General features: G+C 58.0%; 1 protein-coding gene across 1 annotated transcript in view; it reads right to left on the bottom strand.

Moving 5' to 3' along the window:
- The window catches only part of LOC107310649 (microtubule-actin cross-linking factor 1, isoforms 6/7-like), an 82755-nt gene that overhangs the window by 56945 nt on the left and 5265 nt on the right, over nt 1-20545 (bottom strand). The window contains exons 3-16 of the mRNA XM_085533974.1: nt 18548-18703; nt 17619-17746; nt 15540-15696; nt 14410-14494; nt 12584-12807; nt 12292-12411; nt 12081-12188; nt 11777-11995; nt 10049-10252; nt 9696-9927; nt 8575-8804; nt 4478-4600; nt 3184-3285; nt 1327-1428 (exon numbers count right to left, since the gene is read on the bottom strand). Of these exons, the coding sequence (XP_085390100.1) occupies nt 1327-1428; nt 3184-3285; nt 4478-4600; nt 8575-8804; nt 9696-9927; nt 10049-10252; nt 11777-11995; nt 12081-12188; nt 12292-12411; nt 12584-12807; nt 14410-14494; nt 15540-15696; nt 17619-17746; nt 18548-18703 (2190 nt within the window). The remainder of the gene's footprint in view (nt 1-1326; nt 1429-3183; nt 3286-4477; nt 4601-8574; nt 8805-9695; nt 9928-10048; nt 10253-11776; nt 11996-12080; nt 12189-12291; nt 12412-12583; nt 12808-14409; nt 14495-15539; nt 15697-17618; nt 17747-18547; nt 18704-20545) is intronic.

Raw genomic sequence — 20545 nt, 5'->3', positions numbered from 1 at the left:
GGGGTATATGGGGTTATATGGGGTTATATGGGGGTATATGGGGTTATATGGGGTTATATGGGGGTATATGGGGTTATATGGGGTTATATGGGGGTATATGGGGTTATAGGGGGGTATATGGGGGTATATGGGGTTATATGGGGGTATATGGGGTTATATGGGGGTATATGGGGTTATATGGGGTTATATGGGGTTATATGGGGTTATATGGGGTTATATGGGGTTATATGGGGGTATATGGGGTTATATGGGGTTATATGGGGTTATATGGGGTTATATGGGGTTATATGGGGGTATATGGGGGTATATGGGGGTATATGGGGTTATATGGGGTTATATGGGGTTATATGGGGGTATATGGGGTTATATGGGGCTATATGGGGTTATATGGGGTTATATGGGGATATATGGGGGTATATGGGGGTATATGGGGTTATATGGGGTTATATGGGGTTATATGGGGGTATTTGGGGTTATGGGGTTATATGGGGTTATATGGGGTTATATGGGGATATATGGGGGTATATGGGGGGTATATGGGGTTATATGGGGTTATATGGGGGTATATGGGGTTATGGGGTTATATGGGGTTATATGGGGTTATATGGGGGTATATGGGGTTATATGGGGGTATATGGGGTTATATGGGGTTATATGGGGATATATGGGGTTATATGGGGTTATATGGGGTTATGGGGTTATATGGGGTTATATGGGGATATATGGGGGTATATGGGGTTATATGGGGTTATGGGGTATATTGAGTTATTGGGGGTATATGGGGTTATGGGGTGTATGGGGTTATGGGGGTTATATGGGGTTATATGGGGGTATATGGGGGTATATGGGGGTATATGGGGGTATATGGGGGTATATGGGATATATGGGATATATGGGGGTATATGGGGGTATATGGGGGTATATGGGATATATGGGATATATGGGATATATGGGATATATGGGATATATGGGATATATGGGATATATAGGATATATGGGATATATGGGATATATGGGATATATAGGATATATGGGATATATGGGATATATGGGATATATGGGATATATGGGATATATGGGATATATAGGATATATGGGATATATGGGATATATGGGATATATGGGATATATAGGATATATGGGATATATAGGATATATGGGATATATGGGATATATGGGATATATGGGATATATAGGATATATGGGATATACGGCATATATGGGATATATGGGATATTATGGGATATATGGGATATACGGCATATATGGGATATATGGTATATTATGGGGTATTATGGGATATATGGGATATTATGGGATGCACACCTTGAGTTCCTGCAGCTGCTGCTGCATGACGTCGGGGTCGGCTCCGATCAGGAACTCGTCGGCCATGCGCAGCTCCACCGCATCCAACCACTGCGACAGGCGCTGCAATGCAACCAATGGGGGCAATGGGGACTCAATGGGGGCAAGGGGGAATCAGTGGGGTCATAGGGGGCTCAATGGGGTCAAGAGAGAGTCAGTGGGGTCATGGGGGGCTCAATGGGGTCGAGAGGGAGTCAATGGGGTCATGGGGGGCTCAATGGGGTCAAGAGGGAGTCAATGGGGTCATGGGGGGCTCAATGGGGTCATATGGGGCTCAATGGGGTCAAGAGAGAGTCAGTGGGGTCATGGGGGGCTCAATAGAGTCATATGGGGCTCAATGGGGTCGAGAGGGAGTCAATGGGGTCATGGGGGGATCAATGGGGTCATAGGAGGCTCAATGGGGTCCCAAGGGAGTCAATGGGGTCATGGGGGGCTCAATGGGGTCATATGGGGCTCAATGGGGTAGAGAGGGAGTAAATGGGGTCATGGGGGGCTCAATGGGGTCATATGGGGCTCAATGGGGTTGAGAGGGAGTCAATGGGGTCATGGGGGGCTCAGTGGGGTCATATGGGGCTCAATGGGGTCAAGAGAGAGTCAATGGGGTCATGGGGGGCTCAATGGGGTCATGGGGGCTCAGTGGGGTCATAGGGGACTCAATGGGGTCGAGAGGGAGTCAATGGGGTCCTGGAGGGGCTCAATGGGGTCATATGGGAGTCAGGTGGGGGGATATGGGGGACAATGGGTTCACAGGGGAGTCTATGGGGTCATAGGGTGGCTATGGGGTCATAGGGGTCTCAATGGGGTCCTAGGGGAGTCAATGGGGGTAATGGGGCTCAATGGGGTTGTGGGGGAGTCAGTGGGGCAATGGGGGGCTCTGAGGGGTCATAGGAGGCTCAATGGGGTCATGGGGGATTCAATAGGGTCAAGGGGGGGCAATAAGGGGCAATGGGGGTAATGAGGGCAATGGGGGCAATGGGGGCAATGGTGGCAATGGGGGGCAATGGGGGGCAATGGGGGCAGTGGGGGTAATGGGGGTAATGGGGTAATGGGGGTAATGGGGGTAATGGGGTAATGGTGGTAATGGGGACATGGGGGTAATGGGGGTAATGGGGGCAATGGGGTAATGGGGGTAATGGGGGCAATGGGTGTAATGGGGTGTAATGGGGGTAATGGGGGTAATGGGTGTAATGGGGTGTAATGGGGTGTAATGGAGGCAATGGGGGGTAATGGGGGCAGTGGGGGTAATGGGGGTAATGGGGTAATGGGGGTAATGGGGGTAATGGGGTAATGGGGGTAATGGGGGTAATGGGGTAATGGGGGTAATGGGGGCAATGGGTGTAATGGGGTGTAATGGGGGCAATGGGTGTAATGGGGTGTAATGGGGGTAATGGGGGTAATGGGGGTAATGGGGGTAATGGGTGTAATGGGTGTAATGGGGTGTAATGGGGGTAATGGGGGTAATGGGGGTAATGGGGTGTAATGGGGGTAATGGGGGTAATGGGGGTAATGGGTGTAATGGGGACATGGGGGTAATGGGGGTAATGGGGGTAATGGGGGTAATGGGGGTAATGGGGTAATGGGGGCAATGGGTGTAATGGGGTGTAATGGGGGTAATGGGGGCAATGGGTGTAATGGGGTGCAATGGGGGTAATGGGGACATGGGGGTAATGGGGGTAATGGGGGCAATGGGGTAATGGGGGTAATGGGGGCAATGGGTGTAATGGGGTGTAATGGGGGTAATGGGGGCAATGGGTGTAATGGGGTGCAATGGGGTGCAATGGGGTTAATGGGGTTAATGGGTCCCATCCCCGTACCCACCGTCACGCTGTCCCTGTAGCCCGTCTCCTGCTGCAGCGTTTCCTGCAGGCGGCTGCACAGCTGCGCCCAAACCTTGTGCAGGCTGCGCCACGACGAGCACAGCTGCGGCCGCAGCGTCACAATGGGGTAATGGGGGGATATGGGGGGATATGGGGGGATATGGGGGGCTATGGGGGGCTATGGGGGGTAATGGGGTCTATGGGGGGCTATGGGGGGCTATGGGGGGTAATGGGGGGATATGGGGGGCTATGGGGGGCTATGGGGGGTAATGGGGGGATATGGGGGGATATGGGGGGCTATGGGGGGTAATGGGGTCTATGGGGGGCTATGGGGGGCTATGGGGGGTAATGGGGTCTATGGAGGGCTATGGGGGGTAATGGGTTCTATGGGGGGCTATGGGGGGCTATGGGGGGTAATGGGGTCTATGGGGGGCTATGGGGGGCTATGGGCTGGAAGCTGGGCATGTGGGGCTAGGCGAGGTCAGGGGGCTGGGGGCTGGGTGGGGATCCCATCCCATCCCATCCCATAATATCCCATCCCATAATACCCCATCCCATAATATCCCATAATATCCCATCCCATCCCCATCCCATTCTATCTCAATCCCATCCCATCCATCCCATCCCATCCCATCCCATCCCATCCCATCCCATAATACCCCATCCATCCCATCCCATCCCATCCCATCCCATCCCATCCCATCCCATAATACCCCATCCATCCCATCCCATCCCATCCCATCCCATCCCATCCCATCCCATCCCATCCCATCCCATCCCATCCCATCCCATCCCATCCCATCCCATATCCCATATCCCATCCCATCCCATATCCCATATCCCATCCCATCCCATATCCCATCTCATCCATCCCATTCTCATCCCATAATATCCCACCCTATAATATCCCATCCCATAATATCCCATCCAGACCCATCCCATAATATCCATCCCATCTGATCCTATATCCCCCCCACCCCATAATATCACCATCCCATAACATCCCATCCATCCCATCCCATATATCCCATCCATCCCATCCCATATCCCATATCCCATATCCCATATCCCATATCCCATATCCCATATCCCATATCCCATATCCCATATATCACATCCCATCCCATCCCATCCCAACCCATCCCATAATATCCATCCCACCTGACCCTATATCCCCCCCCACCCCATAACATCTCACCCCATAACATCATATCCCATCCCATCCCATAATATCCCATAACATCCCATAACATCCCATATACCCCATCCCATCCCACCCATCCCATAATACTCACCTCCTGCACCCCCTTGCTGACGCTGCCCTGTGCTGCGTCGCCGCATGCGTCCACCAGCTGCTCCCCGATGCAGCGCAGCTCCTGCAGCTCGGCCTGCAGCGCGTCCAGCTCCTCCTGCAGCGCCTGGGGGGCACGAGGGGGCTGACCCTATAGATCCCTATGGATCCCTATAGAACTTTATGGCACCCTATGGCACCCTATGGCACCCTATGGATTCCTATAGAACTCTATGGCACCCTATGGATCCCTATGGCACCCTATAGAACCCTATATATCCCTTTGGCACTCTATAGATCCCTATAGATCCCTATGGCACCCTATAGAACCCTATAGATCCCTATGGCACCCTATGGATCCCCATGGATCCCTATGGCACCCTATAGAACCCTATAGATCCCTATGGCACCCTATGGATCCCCATGGATCCCTATGGCACCCTATAGAACCCTATAGATCCCTATGGCACCCTATGGATCCCCATGGATCCCTATGGCACCCTATAGAACCCTATAGATCCCTATGGCACCCTATGGATCCCCATGGATCCCTATGGCACCCTATAGAACCCTATAGATCCCTATGGCACCCTATGGATCCCTGTAGATCCCTATGGCACCCTATAGATCCCCATGGATTCCTATGGCACCCTATAGAACCCTATAGATCCCTATGGCACCCTATAGATCCCTATGGATCCCTATGGCACCCTATAGATCCTATGGCACCCTATGGATCCCTATAGATCCCTATGGATCCCTATGGCACCCTATGGGTCCCGATGTCACCCTATAGATCCCTATGGCACCCTATGGATCCCTATGGAACCCTATGGATCCCCATGGATCCCTATGGCACCCTATAGAACCCTACAGATCCCTATGGCACCCTATGGATCCCTGTAGATCCCTATGGCACCCTATAGATCCCTATGGATCCCTATGGCACCCTATGGATCCCCATGGATCCCTATGGCACCCTATAGAACCCTATAGATCCCTATGGCACCCTATGGATCCCTGTAGATCCCTATGGCACCCTATAGATCCCCATGGATTCCTATGGCACCCTATAGAACCCTATAGATCCCTATGGCACCCTATAGATCCCTATGGATTCCTATGGCACCCTATAGATCCTATGGCACCCTATGGATCCCTATAGATCCCTATGGATCCCTATGGCACCCTATGGGTCCCGATGTCACCCTATAGATCCCTATGACACCCTATGGATCCCTATGGAACCCTATGGATCCCCATGGATCTCTATGGCACCCTATAGAACCCTACAGATCCCTATGGCACCCTATGGATCCCTGTAGATCCCTATGGCACCCTATAGATCCCCATGGATTCCTATGGCACCCTATAGAACCCTATAGATCCCTATGGCACCCTATAGATCCCTATGGATCCCTATGGCACCCTATAGATCCTATGGCACCCTATGGATCCCTATAGATCCCTATGGATCCCTATGGCACCCTATGGGTCCCGATGTCACCCTATAGATCCCTATGGCACCCTATGGATCCCTATGGAACCCTATGGATCCCCATGGATCCCTATGGCACCCTATAGAACCCTACAGATCCCTATGGCACCCTATGGATCCCTGTAGATCCCTATGGCACCCTATAGATCCCTATGGATCCCTATGGCACCCTATGGATCCCCATGGATCCCTATGGCACCCTATAGAACCCTATAGATCCCTATGGCACCCTATGGATCCCTGTAGATCCCTATGGCACCCTATAGATCCCCATGGATTCCTATGGCACCCTATAGAACCCTATAGATCCCTATGGCACCCTATAGATCCCTATGGATTCCTATGGCACCCTATAGATCCTATGGCACCCTATGGATCCCTATGGCACCCTATGGGTCCCGATGTCACCCTATAGATCCCTATGACACCCTATGGATCCCTATGGAACCCTATGGATCCCCATGGATCTCTATGGCACCCTATAGAACCCTACAGATCCCTATGGCACCCTATGGATCCCTGTAGATCCCTATGGCACCCTATAGATCCCCATGGATTCCTGTGGCACCCTATAGAACCCTATAGATCCCTATGGCACCCTATAGATCCCTATAGATCCCTATGGCACCCTATGGATCCCTGTGGCACCCTATATAAACCTAGAGATCCCTATGGGTCCCTATAGATCCCTATGGCACCCTATTGGACCATATGGCACCCTATAGAACCCTATGGGTCCCTATGGATCCCAATGGCACCCTACGGATCCCTATGGCACTCTATGGATCCCTATGGCACCCTATGGGTCCCTATGGCACCCTATAGAACCCTATAGATCCCTATGGATCCCAATGGCACCCTATGGATCCCTATGGCACACTATGAATCCCTATGGCACCCTATGGGTCCCAATGTCACCCTATAGATCCCTATGGATCCCTATGGCACCCAATGTCACCCTATAGATCCCTATGGATCCCTATGGCACCCTATAGAACCCTATAGATCCCTATGGCACCTTATAGATCCCTATGGATCCCTATGGCACCCTATGGGTCCCAATGTTACCCTATAGATCCCTATGGCACTCTATGGATCCCCCTGCATGTAATGCACAGCTGCATCTCTCCCCCTGTACACCATGCACACCTGCACGGATCCCCCCCATGCATGCCATGCAGATCTGCATGGCTCCCCCTGCACACCATGCACATCTGCATGGCTCCCCCGGTATCTAATGCACAGCTGCAGGTAATACCCAGCTGCACATCTCCCCCCAAACACCATGCACACCTGCACAGATCCCCCTGCATGCCATGCACAGCTGCACGTCTCCCCCTGCACACCAAGCACACCATGCACACCTGCATGGCTCTCCCTGCATGTAATGCATATCTGCATGGCTCCCCCGCACATAATGCCCAGCTACACAGCTCCCCCTGCATGTAATGCACAGCTGCATATCTTGCCCTGCACACCATGCACACCTGCACGGATCCCCCTGCATGCCATGCAGATCAGCATGGCTCCCCCTGCACACCATGCCCAGCTGCACACCATGCAGATCTGCACGCCATGCACCGATGCACATCTCCCCCTGCACACCAAGAACACCATGCACACCTGCACGGATCCCCCTGCATGCCATGCATAACTGCATGGCTTCCCCTGCACACCATGCACACCTGCATGGCTCTCCCTGCATGTAATGCATATCTGCATGGCTCCCCCTGCACATAATGCCCAGCTACACGGCTCCCCCTGCATGTAATGCACAGCTGCATGTCTCCCCCTGCACACCATGCACACCTGCACGGATCTCCCTGCATGCCATGCAGATCGGCATGGCTCCCCCTGCACACCATGCCCAGCTGCACACCATGCAGATCTGCATTCCTACCCCTGCACACCATGCACAGCTGCACACCATGCAGATCTGCATTCCTACCCCTGCACACCATGCACAGCTGCATGTCTCCCCCTGCACACCAAGCACACCATGCACACCTGCACGGATCCCCCTGCATGCCATGCATAACTGCATGGCTTCACCTGCGCACCATGCACACCTGCATGGCTCTCCCTGCATGTAATGCATATCTGCATGGCTCCCCCTGCACATAATGCCCAGCTACACAGCTCTCCCTGCATGTAATGCACAGCTGCATGTCTCCCCCTGCACACCATGCACACCTGCACGGATCCCCCTGCATGCCATGCAGATCTGCATGGCTCCCCCTGCACACCATGCACACCTGCATGGCTCTCCCTGCATGTAATGCATATCTGCATGGCTCCCCCTGCATGTAATGCACAGCTGCATGTCTCCCCCTGCACACCATGCACACCTGCACGGATCTCCCTGCATGCCATGCAGATCGGCATGGCTCCCCCTGCACACCATGCCCAGCTGCACACCATGCAGATCTGCACGCCATGCACCGCTGCACATCTCCCCCTGCACACCAAGAACACCATGCACACCTGCACGGATCCCCCCCCATGCATGCCATGCACATCTGCATGGCTCTCCCTGTATCTAACGCACAGCTGCATGTCTCCCCCTGCACGCCATGCAGATCTGCATGTCCCCCCCTGCATACCTGCACAGACTGCAGCCTGGCTCTGATTCCATCGGGTTCCCCCCCCGCGTTGCATTCCATGCGCAGCAGCATCTGCTGCGTGTCGGCCAAGGTGAGCGCCAGCTCCGCAGCTCCGCCCCAGAAGCGTTCGGCCGTCGCATGCAGCTCCTGCAGCCGCAGCTGCGCCGCATCCGCGTCCACCCGCAGCGAATCCCACTGCGACCGCAGCTGCAACGCGCGATCCTGCAGCGCTATGGGGAGCAATGGGGCACGTTGGGACAGCAATGGGGGAGATGGAGCTATGGGGCAGAGGGACCAGATCCTATAGGGACCCAATGGGGGGATAGAGCTGTGGGGCAGAGGGACCAGATCCTATAGGGACCCAATGGGGGGGGTGGAGCTGTGGGGCAGAGGGACCAGATCCTATAGGGACCCAATATGGGGGATAGAGCTGTGGGGCAGAGGGACCAGATCCTATAGGGACCCAATGGGGGGATAGAGCTGTGGGGTTGTAGGACCAGATCCTATAGGGACACAATGGGGGGATAGAGCTGTGGGGTTGTAGGACCAGATCCTATAGGGACACAATGGGGGGGATAGAGATGGGGGGCAGAGGGACCAGATCCTATAGGGACCCAATGGGGGGATAGAGCTGTGGGGCAGAGGGACCAGATCCTATAGGGACCCAATGGGGGGGGTGGAGCTGTGGGGCAGAGGGACCAGATCCTATAGGGACCCAATGGGGGGATAGAGCTGTGGGGCAGAGGGACCAGATCCTATAGGGACCCAATGGGGGGGGTGGAGCTGTGGGGCAGAGGGACCAGATCCTATAGGGACCCAATATGGGGGATAGAGATGGGGGGCAGAAGGACCAGATCCTATAGGGACCCAATGGGGGGATAGAGCTGTGGGGCAGAAGGACCAGATCCTATAGGGACCCAATGGGGGGATAGAGCTGTGGGGCAGAGGGACCAGATCCTATAGGGACCCAATATGGGGGATAGAGCTGTGGGGCAGAGGGACCAGATCCTATAGGGACCCAATGGTGGCATATGGGCAGCGCTATGGGGCATCAAACCCCCAAAGGACCCCAATGTTGCAGGGGTATGTTGGTTTGTTCCCCCCCTGCATTGCTGCCCTACCCTTGGCTGCAGCGTTGCATCCAGCTTGCTGCATGCTGTCCCGCAGCTCGTCGCATTGCTCCTGCACCGCCTGCAGCGCAGCCCCCATCTGCTGCAGCTCCGCCACGGCCGCCCCGTTCTCCCGCAGCCGCTCCCGCAGCTGCGCCGCATCCCCCAGCAGCGGTGGGCAGCCCTGCAGCCGCCCCTGCAGCCGCTCCAGGCACCCCCGCAGCAGATCCATGCGCTCGCTCAGCTGCAGGAGACACAATGCGGCTCCAATGCAACCATTGCAGGCTATATCCTGGGACAACGCAGCTCCAATGCGGTTGTCACATGCAACCCCAGGGCTGCAGAGCTGCATTGCTGCATTGTACCTGTCCGTAACGTGGCAGCGCATCCTCCAGCATCACAGCCGCCTGCTGCATGCGCTGCCGGATGCAGCTGTACTGCTCCTCTGCCTCCTTGCAGCGCTGCTGCAGTGGCGCCGCATGCTCGGGGCTGAGCTCCTGCAGCTGCGCAGCCACGCGCTGCAGCTTCGCAACCAGAGGGCGGTGCTCGGCCACAGCCTCGCGCAGGCACTGCGGGGTGGGAATGGTGCAGGGCATGCATGGAGCTGCTGCAGCACCAATGCATGGCACAGAACACATTGGGATCCAAAGTAAGTGCTGCCCCGTAAGTAAGTACTGACCCATAAGTACTGCCCCATAAGTGCTGCCCTATAAGTAAGTACTGCCCCATAAGTGCTGCCCCATAAGTAAGTGCTGCCCCATAAGTAAGTACTGCCCCACAAGTGCTGCCCCATAAGTAAGTACAGCCCCATAAGTACTGCCCCATGAGTGCTAACCCTTAAATACTGCCCCATAAAGGCTACCCCATAAGCAGCATATGTGGGACCAGAACATAACAGGGACCCCAATGGTGGCATAGGGACAGTGCTATGGGGCAGCAGACCCCCTATAGACCCCAATGGTGGCATAGGGACAGCGCTATGGGGCAGCAGACCCCCTATAGACCCCAATGGTGGCATAGGGACAGCGCTATGGGGCAGCAGACCCCCTATAGACCCCAATAGTGGCATAGGGACAGTGCTATGGGGTAGCAGACCCCCTATAGACCCCAATAGTGGCATAGGGACAGCGCTATGGGGCAGCAGACCCCCTATAGACCCCAATAGTGGCATAGGGACAGCGCTATGGGGTAGCAGACCCCCTATAGACCCCAATAGTGGCATAGGGACAGTGCTATGGGGCAGCAGACCCCTATAGACCCCAATGGTGGCATAGGGACAGCGCTATGGGGTAGCAGACCCCCTATAGACCCCAATAGTGGCATAGGGACAGTGCTATGGGGCAGCAGACCCCCTATAGACCCCAATAGTGGCATAGGGACAGTGCTATGGGGCAGCAGACCCCCTATAGACCCCAATAGTGGCATAGGGACAGTGCTATGGGGCAGCAGACCCCTATAGACCCCAATGGTGGCATAGGGACAGCGCTATGGGGCAGCAGACCCCCTCTAGATCCCAATGGTGGCATAGGGACAGCGCTATGGGGCAGCAGACCCCCTATAGACCCCAATGGTGGCATAGGGACAGCGCTATGGGGCAGCAGACCCTCTATAGACCCCAATAGTGGCATAGGGACAGTGCTATGGGGCAGCAGACCCCTATAGACACCAATGGTGGCATAGGGACAGCGCTATGGGGCAGCAGACCCCCTCTAGATCCCAATGGTGGCATAGGGACAGCGCTATGGGGCAGCAGACCCTCTATAGACCCCAATAGTGGCATAGGGACAGTGCTATGGGGCAGAAGACCCCTATAGACACCAATGGTGGCATAGGGACAGCGCTATGGGGCAGCAGACCCCCTCTAGATCCCAATGGTGGCATAGGGACAGTGCTATGGGGCAGCAGACCCTCTATAGACCCCAATAGTGGCATAGGGACAGTGCTATGGGGCAGCAGACCCCCTCTAGATCCCAATGGTGGCATAGGGACAGCGCTATGGGGCAGCAGACCCTCTATAGACCCCAATGGTGGCATAGGGACAGCGCTATGGGGCAGCAGACCCCCGGAGGTCCTCAATAATGGCAGGGGCTCACCTGCAGCAGCGCCTGCTGCTCCCGGAATGCATCGCAGCTGATGGCATCGGGGCAGAGCTGCGCTGCGGCCGCCTGCGTCTCCTCCAGCCACGGCTGCAGCTCCGCATGCGCCTCTGAGAACTGCGCCAGCAGCGCCTGCGCCTGCTCCAGCTGCACTGAGCGCATCCCGCTGCGCTGCCACAGCTGCTCTGCTTGCTCCCGCAACGCCTGCACTGAGGGCTGCAGAGACATGCATAGGTGGTGGGAATGGGATGCAATGCTGTCAGCTGCAGCTTTGCAGGGGTTGCAGGGATGCAGCGCTCACCTCCGTGCTCTGCTGCATGGGCTCCGGGCAGCAGCGCAGCAGCGACTCTGCGACGCCCAGCAGCCGCTCCACCAAGCTGCGGTGGTGCAGGATCTCGGCTGAGAGCAGCTGCGGGATAAAGGGAGGTGATGCGGCACCGATGCAGCTCTGGGACTGCATGCAGGACCATGTGCGAGGCAGCCGTGCATGAGGGCCCAGCTCCTTGACCCACCTTGTGTTCATCCAGCTGCGTATCCAATGCCTGCATGTCCAGCTGCACGCTGCACGCTGCATCCAGCCTCTCCTGCAGCCCTGCCAGGTGGTCCAGCTCTGAACGCAAGAACTGCTGCAGCTGCAGCACATGCAACACTGTCACCCATGCACCACCGAGGGCTCCAGAGCAGCATTTCCTACCCCCGAGGGCCATGCAGAGCCCTCATGCACCACGCAGCGCTGTTCCACAGCCAACAATGCAGCGAGCTGCAGCATGGACACTGCATTGCTGCATTGCTGCATCCCCGCACCTTTTCCTGGTCGCTGCACGGGGGCTCTCTCCCATCCCACGCATTCAGCTCCGTCTCCATGCGACCCAACCAGAGGCGCAGGTCCTCCTGCGCGGGTCCCCCGCGGGACGAGGCCTCCAAGGCCTGCGCCATGCGCTGCTCCGTGTCGGCGCTGTTCTGCGCCGCAATCAGGTACCGCATCCGCAGCCATTCCAGCCGCTCCTGCGCCTGCGACGCCTCCTCCCCTGCAGTGCAGTGTTGCAGTGCAGTGTTGCAATGCAGTGTTGCAGCACAGTCCGCCCTGCATCCTCCTCCATCATCATCCCCAGTGCAGGGATCTGCCCCCCCCCCCCCCCCCGACCGCTGCATGTCAGCCCCCCTGAAGCTGCAGCCCTGAGTGCTGCATGACACCATGCAGCCAAAGTCAGCGCAGGACAGCGCAGCTCCCCACGACCCCCATCACTTTGGGGTCCCCCCTCACTGACCCCCGACCACCCCCCCATGGCTGCAGCACTAATCCCATCCCCCAAAGCTGCAGCAGAGCCCACCATACACACCCCCCCCCCCCCCCCTCAAACTCCACTGCAGCTGCATCACACGCTGCCATGCATCAAAGTCAATGCAGGACAGCAGAGCCCCTTGTTATCCCCACTATTGTGGGGGTCTTCTCCATACCCCCCCCCATGGCTGTAGCACAGACCCCCCCCTACGACCCCCATGGCTGCAGCAGAGCTCTCTTCCCCCCCCCTCATCTCCACTGCAGCTGCATCACACGCTGCCATGCATCAAAGTCAACACAGGACAGCGGAGCCCCCCAGGATCCCCACTATTGTGGGGGTCTTCTCCATACCCCCCCATGGCTGCAGCACAGACCCCAACTGCACCCCCCATGGCTGCAGCAGAGCTCTCTGTGGCCCCCACCCCCCACCATCTCCACTGCAGCTGCATCACACGCTGCCATGCATCAAAGTCAATGCAGGACAGCAAATCCCCCCCAGACCAGCAGGGACCACCAAAGCATCAGAGCCTCCCAGGATCCCCCCCCACCATGGGCTCCTCCCAGTGCCCCCCACCACCCATGGTTGCAGCCCACCCCCTGTTGCAGCCCAATGCAGCACAGTGCAATGTAATGCAGCACTGCATGGTGCAATGCAGTATCAAAGTAAATGCAGGACAGCAAAGCCCCCCCAGGCCTGCAAAGCCCCCCAAAGCATCAGAGCCCCCTGGGACCCCACCACCATGGGCTCATCCCAGTGCCCCCCACCTCCCCAATGGCTGCAGCCCCCCCTGTTGCAGTGCAATGCAGCGCTGCATGGTGCAATGCAGCATCGAAGTCAGTGCATGCCAGCAAATCCCCCCCATGCCAGCAGGGACCCCCAGAGCAGCAGAGCCCCCCGGTACCCCCCCACTATGGGTTCCTCCCAGTGCCCCCCAGCTCCCATGGCTACAGCCCACCCCCTGTTGCAGCCCAATGCAGCACAGTGCAATGCAATGCAGCGCTGCATGGTGCAATGCAGCATCAAAGTCAGCGCATGCCAGCAAAGCCCCCCCATGCCAGCAGGGACCCCCAGAGCAGCAGAGCCCCCAGGGACCCCCACCACCATGGGCTCTTCCCAGTGCCCCCCACCCCCAGATGGCTGCAGCCCACCCCCCGTTGCAGCCCAATGCAGTGCAATGCAGCACCAAAGTCAGTTCATGCCAGCAGAGCCCCCCCCAGGGCCCCCCCAGAGCCCCCACCACCATGGGCTCCTCCCAGTGCCCCCCACCCCCCCCATGGCTGCAGCCCACCCCAATGCAATGCAATGCAATGCAGCGCAGCGCTGCATGGCACAATGCAATGCACCCACCTGTGACCATGCGCAGCACGCTCTGCCCGCGCTCCAGCACCTCCTGCAGCTCCGGCAGCCGGGAGCGGATCTCAGCACACAGCGCCTGGGGGGGGGACAGCAACAATGCATGGAGACCCCCACCCAATATAGAGACCCCCACCCAATATGGGACACCCCCAACAATGCATGGAGACCCCCACCCAATATAGAGACCCCCACCCAATATGGGACACCCCCAACAATGCATGGAGACCCCCACCCAATATAGGAGACCCCCACCCAATATGGGAGACCCCCACAATACATGGAGACCCCCACCCAATATGGGAGACCCCCACAATACATGGAGACCCCAACCCAATATGGGAGACCACAACACAACATGGAGACCCCAACCCAATATGGGAGACCCCCACCCATTATGGGAGACCCCAACCCAACATGGGAGACCACAACCCAACATGGAGATCCCCACCCAATATGGGAGACCCCAACACAATATGGCGGACCCCAACCCAATATGGGAGACCACCAACAATACATGGAGACCCCCACCCAATATGGGAGACCCCAACACAACATGGGAGACCCCAACACAACATGTCAGACCCCAACCCCATGTCAGACCCCCACCCAACATGGGAGACCCCTACCCACCATGTCAGACCCCAACCCAACATGTCAGACCCCAACCCAATATGAGAGACCCCAATTCAACATGTCAGACCTCAATCCACGATGGGAGACCCCAACCCCATAGGAGATCCCAACCCAACATGTCAGACCCCAACCCACCATGGGAGACCCCAACCCCATGTCAGACCCCCACCCAACATGGGAGACCCCCACCCACCATGAAAGACCCCAACCCACCATGGGAGACGCCAACCCCGTGTCAGACCCCCACCCAACATGGGAGACCCCCACCCACCATGTCAGACCCCAACCCAACATGTCAGACCCCAACCCACCATGGGAGACCCCAACCCCGTGTCAGACCCCCACCCAACATGGGAGACCCCCACCCACCATGAAAGACCCCAACCCCATGGGGGACCCCAACCCTCCTCTGTCCTCCCCACGACCCCCACCCAACCAATCCCACCCCCCACCCCACCCCACACCCCCCATCCCCCCCCCCCCCCAACCTGTCCGTGCTGCAGCGCGTCCCCGCTGCATTGGCTGCGGTTGTTGTCCCAGAGCTGCGCCAGCAGCCGCTCGGTGGCGGCCAACCAGTCCTGGAAGGAATCTGCGGCCTCCTGGAAACGCTGCGCCGCGGGGACGATGCGCTGCAGGGAATCGAACCTGCAGGAAATGCATCCGCATCAACGGGGTGGGCAGGGCAGGGAGGGCAGGGGGGGCATAGGGAACAAGGGGGGCAGGGAGGAGGGGATGGAGGAGGGGATGGACGGCATGGAGGGCATGAGGACTTGGAGGGCATGGGGGGCATGGGGAGAATGGGGAGTATGGGGGGTATGGGGGGCATGGGGGGCATGGGGGGTATGGGGGGCATGGGGGGCAGGGAGGGTATGGGGGGCATGGGGGGCATGGGGGGCATGAGGAGTTTGGGGAGAATGGAGGGCATAGAGGGTGTGGGGGGCAGGGGACATGGGGGGTATGGGGAGTATGGGAGGCATGGGGGGCATGGGGGGAATGGGGGGCATGGGGGGCATGGGGGGAATGGGGGGAATGGAGGGCATAGAGGGCATGGGGGGCATGGGAAGCATGGGGGGCATGGTGGGGGCATGGGAATCATGGGGGGCATGGAGGGCATTGGGGGAAATTGGGGACATGGGGGGCATAGGGAGTATGGGGGGCAGGGGGGCATGGGGGGAATGGGGAGAATGGGAGGCATGGGGGGGCATGGGGGGTATGGGGGGTATGGGTGGCATAGGGGGCATTGGGGGCATGGGGAGAATGGGGGGCATGGGGAGCATGGGGGGCATGGGGGGTATGAGGGGCATAGGGGGCATTGGGGGCATGGGGAGAATGGGGGGCATGGAGGATATGGGGAGCATGGGGAGAATGGGGAGCATGGGGAGAATGGGGGGCATGGGGGGCATGGGGAGAATGGAGGGCATGGTGGGGGCATTGGGGGTATGGGGAGCATGGGGGGCATGGGGAGTATGGGGGGGCATGGAGGGCATTGGGGGAAAGGGGGGACATGGGGGGCATGGGGGGTATGGGGGGCATGGGGAGTATGGGGGGCATGGAGGGCATTGGGGGAAAGGGGGGAATGGGGGGAATGGGGGTATGGGGGGGATGGGGGGAATGGGAGGCATGGGGGGCATGGGGGGCATGGGGAGAATGGGGGCCATGGGAGGAATGGGGGGCATGGGGGGTATGGGGGGGCATGGAGGGTATGGGGGGTATGGGGGGGCATGGGGGTTGTGGGGGGCATGGGGAGCATGGGGGGCATGGGGAGAATGGGGGGCATGGGGAGTATGGGGGGCATAGGGGGTATGGGGGGCATGGGGACAATGGGGGGATGGGGGCATGGGGGGCATGGGGGGGGCATGGGGGGTATGGGGGGCATGGGGGGCAAGGAGGGCATGGAGGGCATGGAGGGGGCATGGGGGGGTATGGGGGGCATGGGGGGCATGGAGTAGGGGAGTGCAGCTGCATTGCCCCGCAGCCCCAATGCAGCCCCAATGCAGCCGCATTGCCCTGCAGCCCCATTGCAGCCCCATTGCTTCACAGCCCCAATGCAGCTGCATTACCCCACAGCCACAATGCAGCCACAATGCACCACAGCGCCAGTGCAGCCACAATGCCCCATAGCCCCAATGCAGCCGCATTGTCATGCAGCCGCAATGCCCCATAGTTCTAGCACAGCTGCATTGACATGCAGCCCCAATGCAGCCCCAGTGCAGCCACACTGCCCCACAGCCCCAATGCAGCTGCATTGTTCTGCAGCCCCAGTGCAACCACAATGCCATGCAGCCCCAATGCAGCCGTATTGCCCCACAGCCCCAGTGCAGCCGCATTGTCCCGCAGCCCCAGTGCAACCACATTGTTTTGCAGCCCCAATGCAGCCACATTGCCCCACAACCCCAATGCAGCCATACTGCCCCGCAGCCCCAATGCAGCCGCATTGCCCCACAGCCCCAGTGCAGCCACAATGCCCCGCAGCCCCAGTGCAGCCGCATTGTTTTGCAGCCCCAATGCAGCCGCATTGCCCCACAGCTCAGCCCCCAGCGCCGCAGCCCCATTGCAGCTGCCCCCACCTTTCCTCCACCTGTTCCAGCAGCCGCCCCCAGCGCTGCTGCAGCGCGGCCACGTCGGCGCTGTCGGGGTCATCCTGCAGGCTGCGCTCCACGCGGGGCCGACGCTCCTCCAGCAGCCGGCGCAGGAGCTGCAAGTGATGCGGCACTGGGGGCTGCATTGGGGCTTCGTGCCCCAACCACGGCCCTTTAATGCAGCACAGCACAGTGCAGTGTAGTGCAGCACGGCGCAGTGCAGTGTATTGCAGCACAGCACAGTGCAGTACAGCATGGTGCAGTGCAGCATAGTACAGTACGGTGCAGTGCAGTGTATTGCAGCAAAGCACAGTGTAGTGCAGCAGAGCACAGTGCAGCACAGCACAGTGCAGCGCAGCACCGCAACTGCAATGCAGCACAGTGTAGTGCAGCACAATGCAATGCAGCACTGCACAATGCAGCACAGTGCAGCACGGTGCAATGCAGTGTAGTGCAATTCAATGCCGCACAGCACAGCGCAATGCAGCACAGCGCAATGCAGCACAGCGCAATGCAGCACAGCGCAATGCAGCACGGCGCAATGCAGTGCAGTGCAGCATAGCACCGTGCAGTGCAGTGCAGCGAAGCGAAGCACAGTGCAATGCAGCACAGTGCACTGCAGCACAGCACAGCACAATGCAGCACGTTGCAGTGCAGTGCATGCAATGCAGCACGTTGCAATGCAGTGTGTGCAATGCAGCACAGCGCAATGCAGCACAGCGCAGCACAATGCAGCACGTTGCAATGCAGTGTGTGCAATGCAGCACAGCACAGCACAATGCAGCACGTTGCAGTGCAGTGCATGCAATGCAGCACGTTGCAATGCAGTGTGTGCAATGCAGCACGTTGCAATGCAGTGTGTGCAATGCAGCACAGCACAATGCAGTGCAATGCAGTGCATGCGTTGCAGCTCCCACCTTCTGCTCCTCCAGCTGCGCCTTGGCCACCTGCACGTCGGCTGCGGGCGGCCGTTGGTTGCACACCAGCTCCTCCATGTCGCACACCCAGCGCAGCAGGGCCCCGCTGCCGTCCTGCAACCGCGATGCAGCTCCTGCGACGGCCGGGGGGGGCACCTGCACACACACATGTCCCCATATGACCCTATATCCCCATATGCCCCAACGTCCTCATATGCCCCATAATCCCATATGCCCCCATGACTCCATATGACCCCATGTCCCCATATGTCCCCATAACCCCATATGACCCCATGTCCCCATATGCCCCATAATCCCATATGCACCTATAACCCCATATACCCCTATAATCCCATATGACCCCATGTCCCCATATGTCCCCATAACCCCATATGCCCCCATATCCCCATATACCCCTATAACCCCATATGCCCCATAACCCCATATGCCCCTATAACCCCATATGCCCCCATATCCCCATGTACCCCCATATCCCCATATGCACCTATAACCCCATATGCCCCTATAACCCCATATGCCCCCATGTCCCCATATGACCCCATGTCCCCATATGCCCCATAATCCCATATGCCCCTATAACCCCATATACCCCTATAACCCCATATGCCCCATAACCCCATATGCCCCATAACCCCATATGCCCCTATAACCCCATATGCCCCCATATCCCCATGTACCCCCATATCCCCATATGCACCTATAACCCCATATGCCCCTATAACCCCATATGCCCCTATAACCCCATATGCCCCCATGTCCCCATACACCCCCATGTCCCCATATGCCCCATAATCCCATATGACCCATAACCCCATATGCCCCCATAACCCCATATGCCCCCATATCCCCATATGCCCCCATATCCCCATATGCCCCCATGTCCCTATATCCCCCCATAACCCCCTATAACCCCTTATGTTCCCATGTCCCTATATGCCCCCATGTCCCTATATGCCCCCATAACCCCCATGTCCCCCTTGTCCTCATATGCCCCTATAACCCCATATGCCCCCATATCCCCATACACCCCCATGTCCCCATACGCCCCCATGTCCCCATATGCCCCTATGTCCCCATATACCCCCATGTGCCCCTATGTCCCCATATACCCCCGTATCCCCATTTGACCCCATACACCCATATACCCCTATAACCCCACGTGCCCCCATATCCTCATATGCCCCCATATCCCCATAAGCCCCCATAACCCCATATGACCCCATGTCCCCATATGCCCTATGGGGACAGCTGGGAGCACCAGGATCCCTATGGGGACATATGGGGGCACTGGGATCCCCATAGGGACAGATGGGGGCACCAGGATCCCTATGGGGACAGATGGGAGCACCGGGATCTCTATAGGGACAGCTGGGAGCACCAGGATCCCTATGGGGACATATGGGGGCACTGGGATCCCCATAGGGACACTGGAATCCCAATGGGGACAGCCGGGAGCACCAGGATCCCCATATGGCCAGCTGGGGACACCGGGATCCCTATGGTGACAGATGAGGGCACTAGGATCACTATAGGGCCAGTTAGGGACACTGGGATCCCTATAGGGACAGCTGGGAGCACTGGGATCCCTATAGGGACACCAGGATCCCTATGGGGACAGACGGGGACACCAGGATCCCTATAGGGACACTGGGATCCCAATGGGGACAGATGGGAGCACCAGGATCCCTATGGGGACAGATGGGACACTGGGATCCCTACAGGGACACCAGGATCCTAATGGGGACAGATGGGAGCACCAGGATCCCTATGGGGACAGATGGGACACCGGGATTCCTACAGGGACACCAGGATCCCTATGGGGACAGATGGGAGCACCAGGATCCCTATAGGGACAAATGGGGGCACCAGGATCCTTATAGGGACAGATGGGAGCACCAGAATCCCTATAGGGACACTGGGATTCCTATGGGGTCAAATGGGGACACCAGGATCCCTATGGGGTAGATGGAAACACCA

Source organism: Coturnix japonica, unplaced genomic scaffold (assembly GCF_054131305.1).
Source record: "Coturnix japonica strain WE unplaced genomic scaffold, WE-NBRP24 Scf072, whole genome shotgun sequence".
Classification (NCBI taxonomy): Eukaryota; Metazoa; Chordata; class Aves; order Galliformes; family Phasianidae; genus Coturnix; species Coturnix japonica.
The sequence above is the reverse complement of the archived record's forward strand: the minus strand, read 5'-3'. Positions and strand labels throughout refer to the sequence as shown.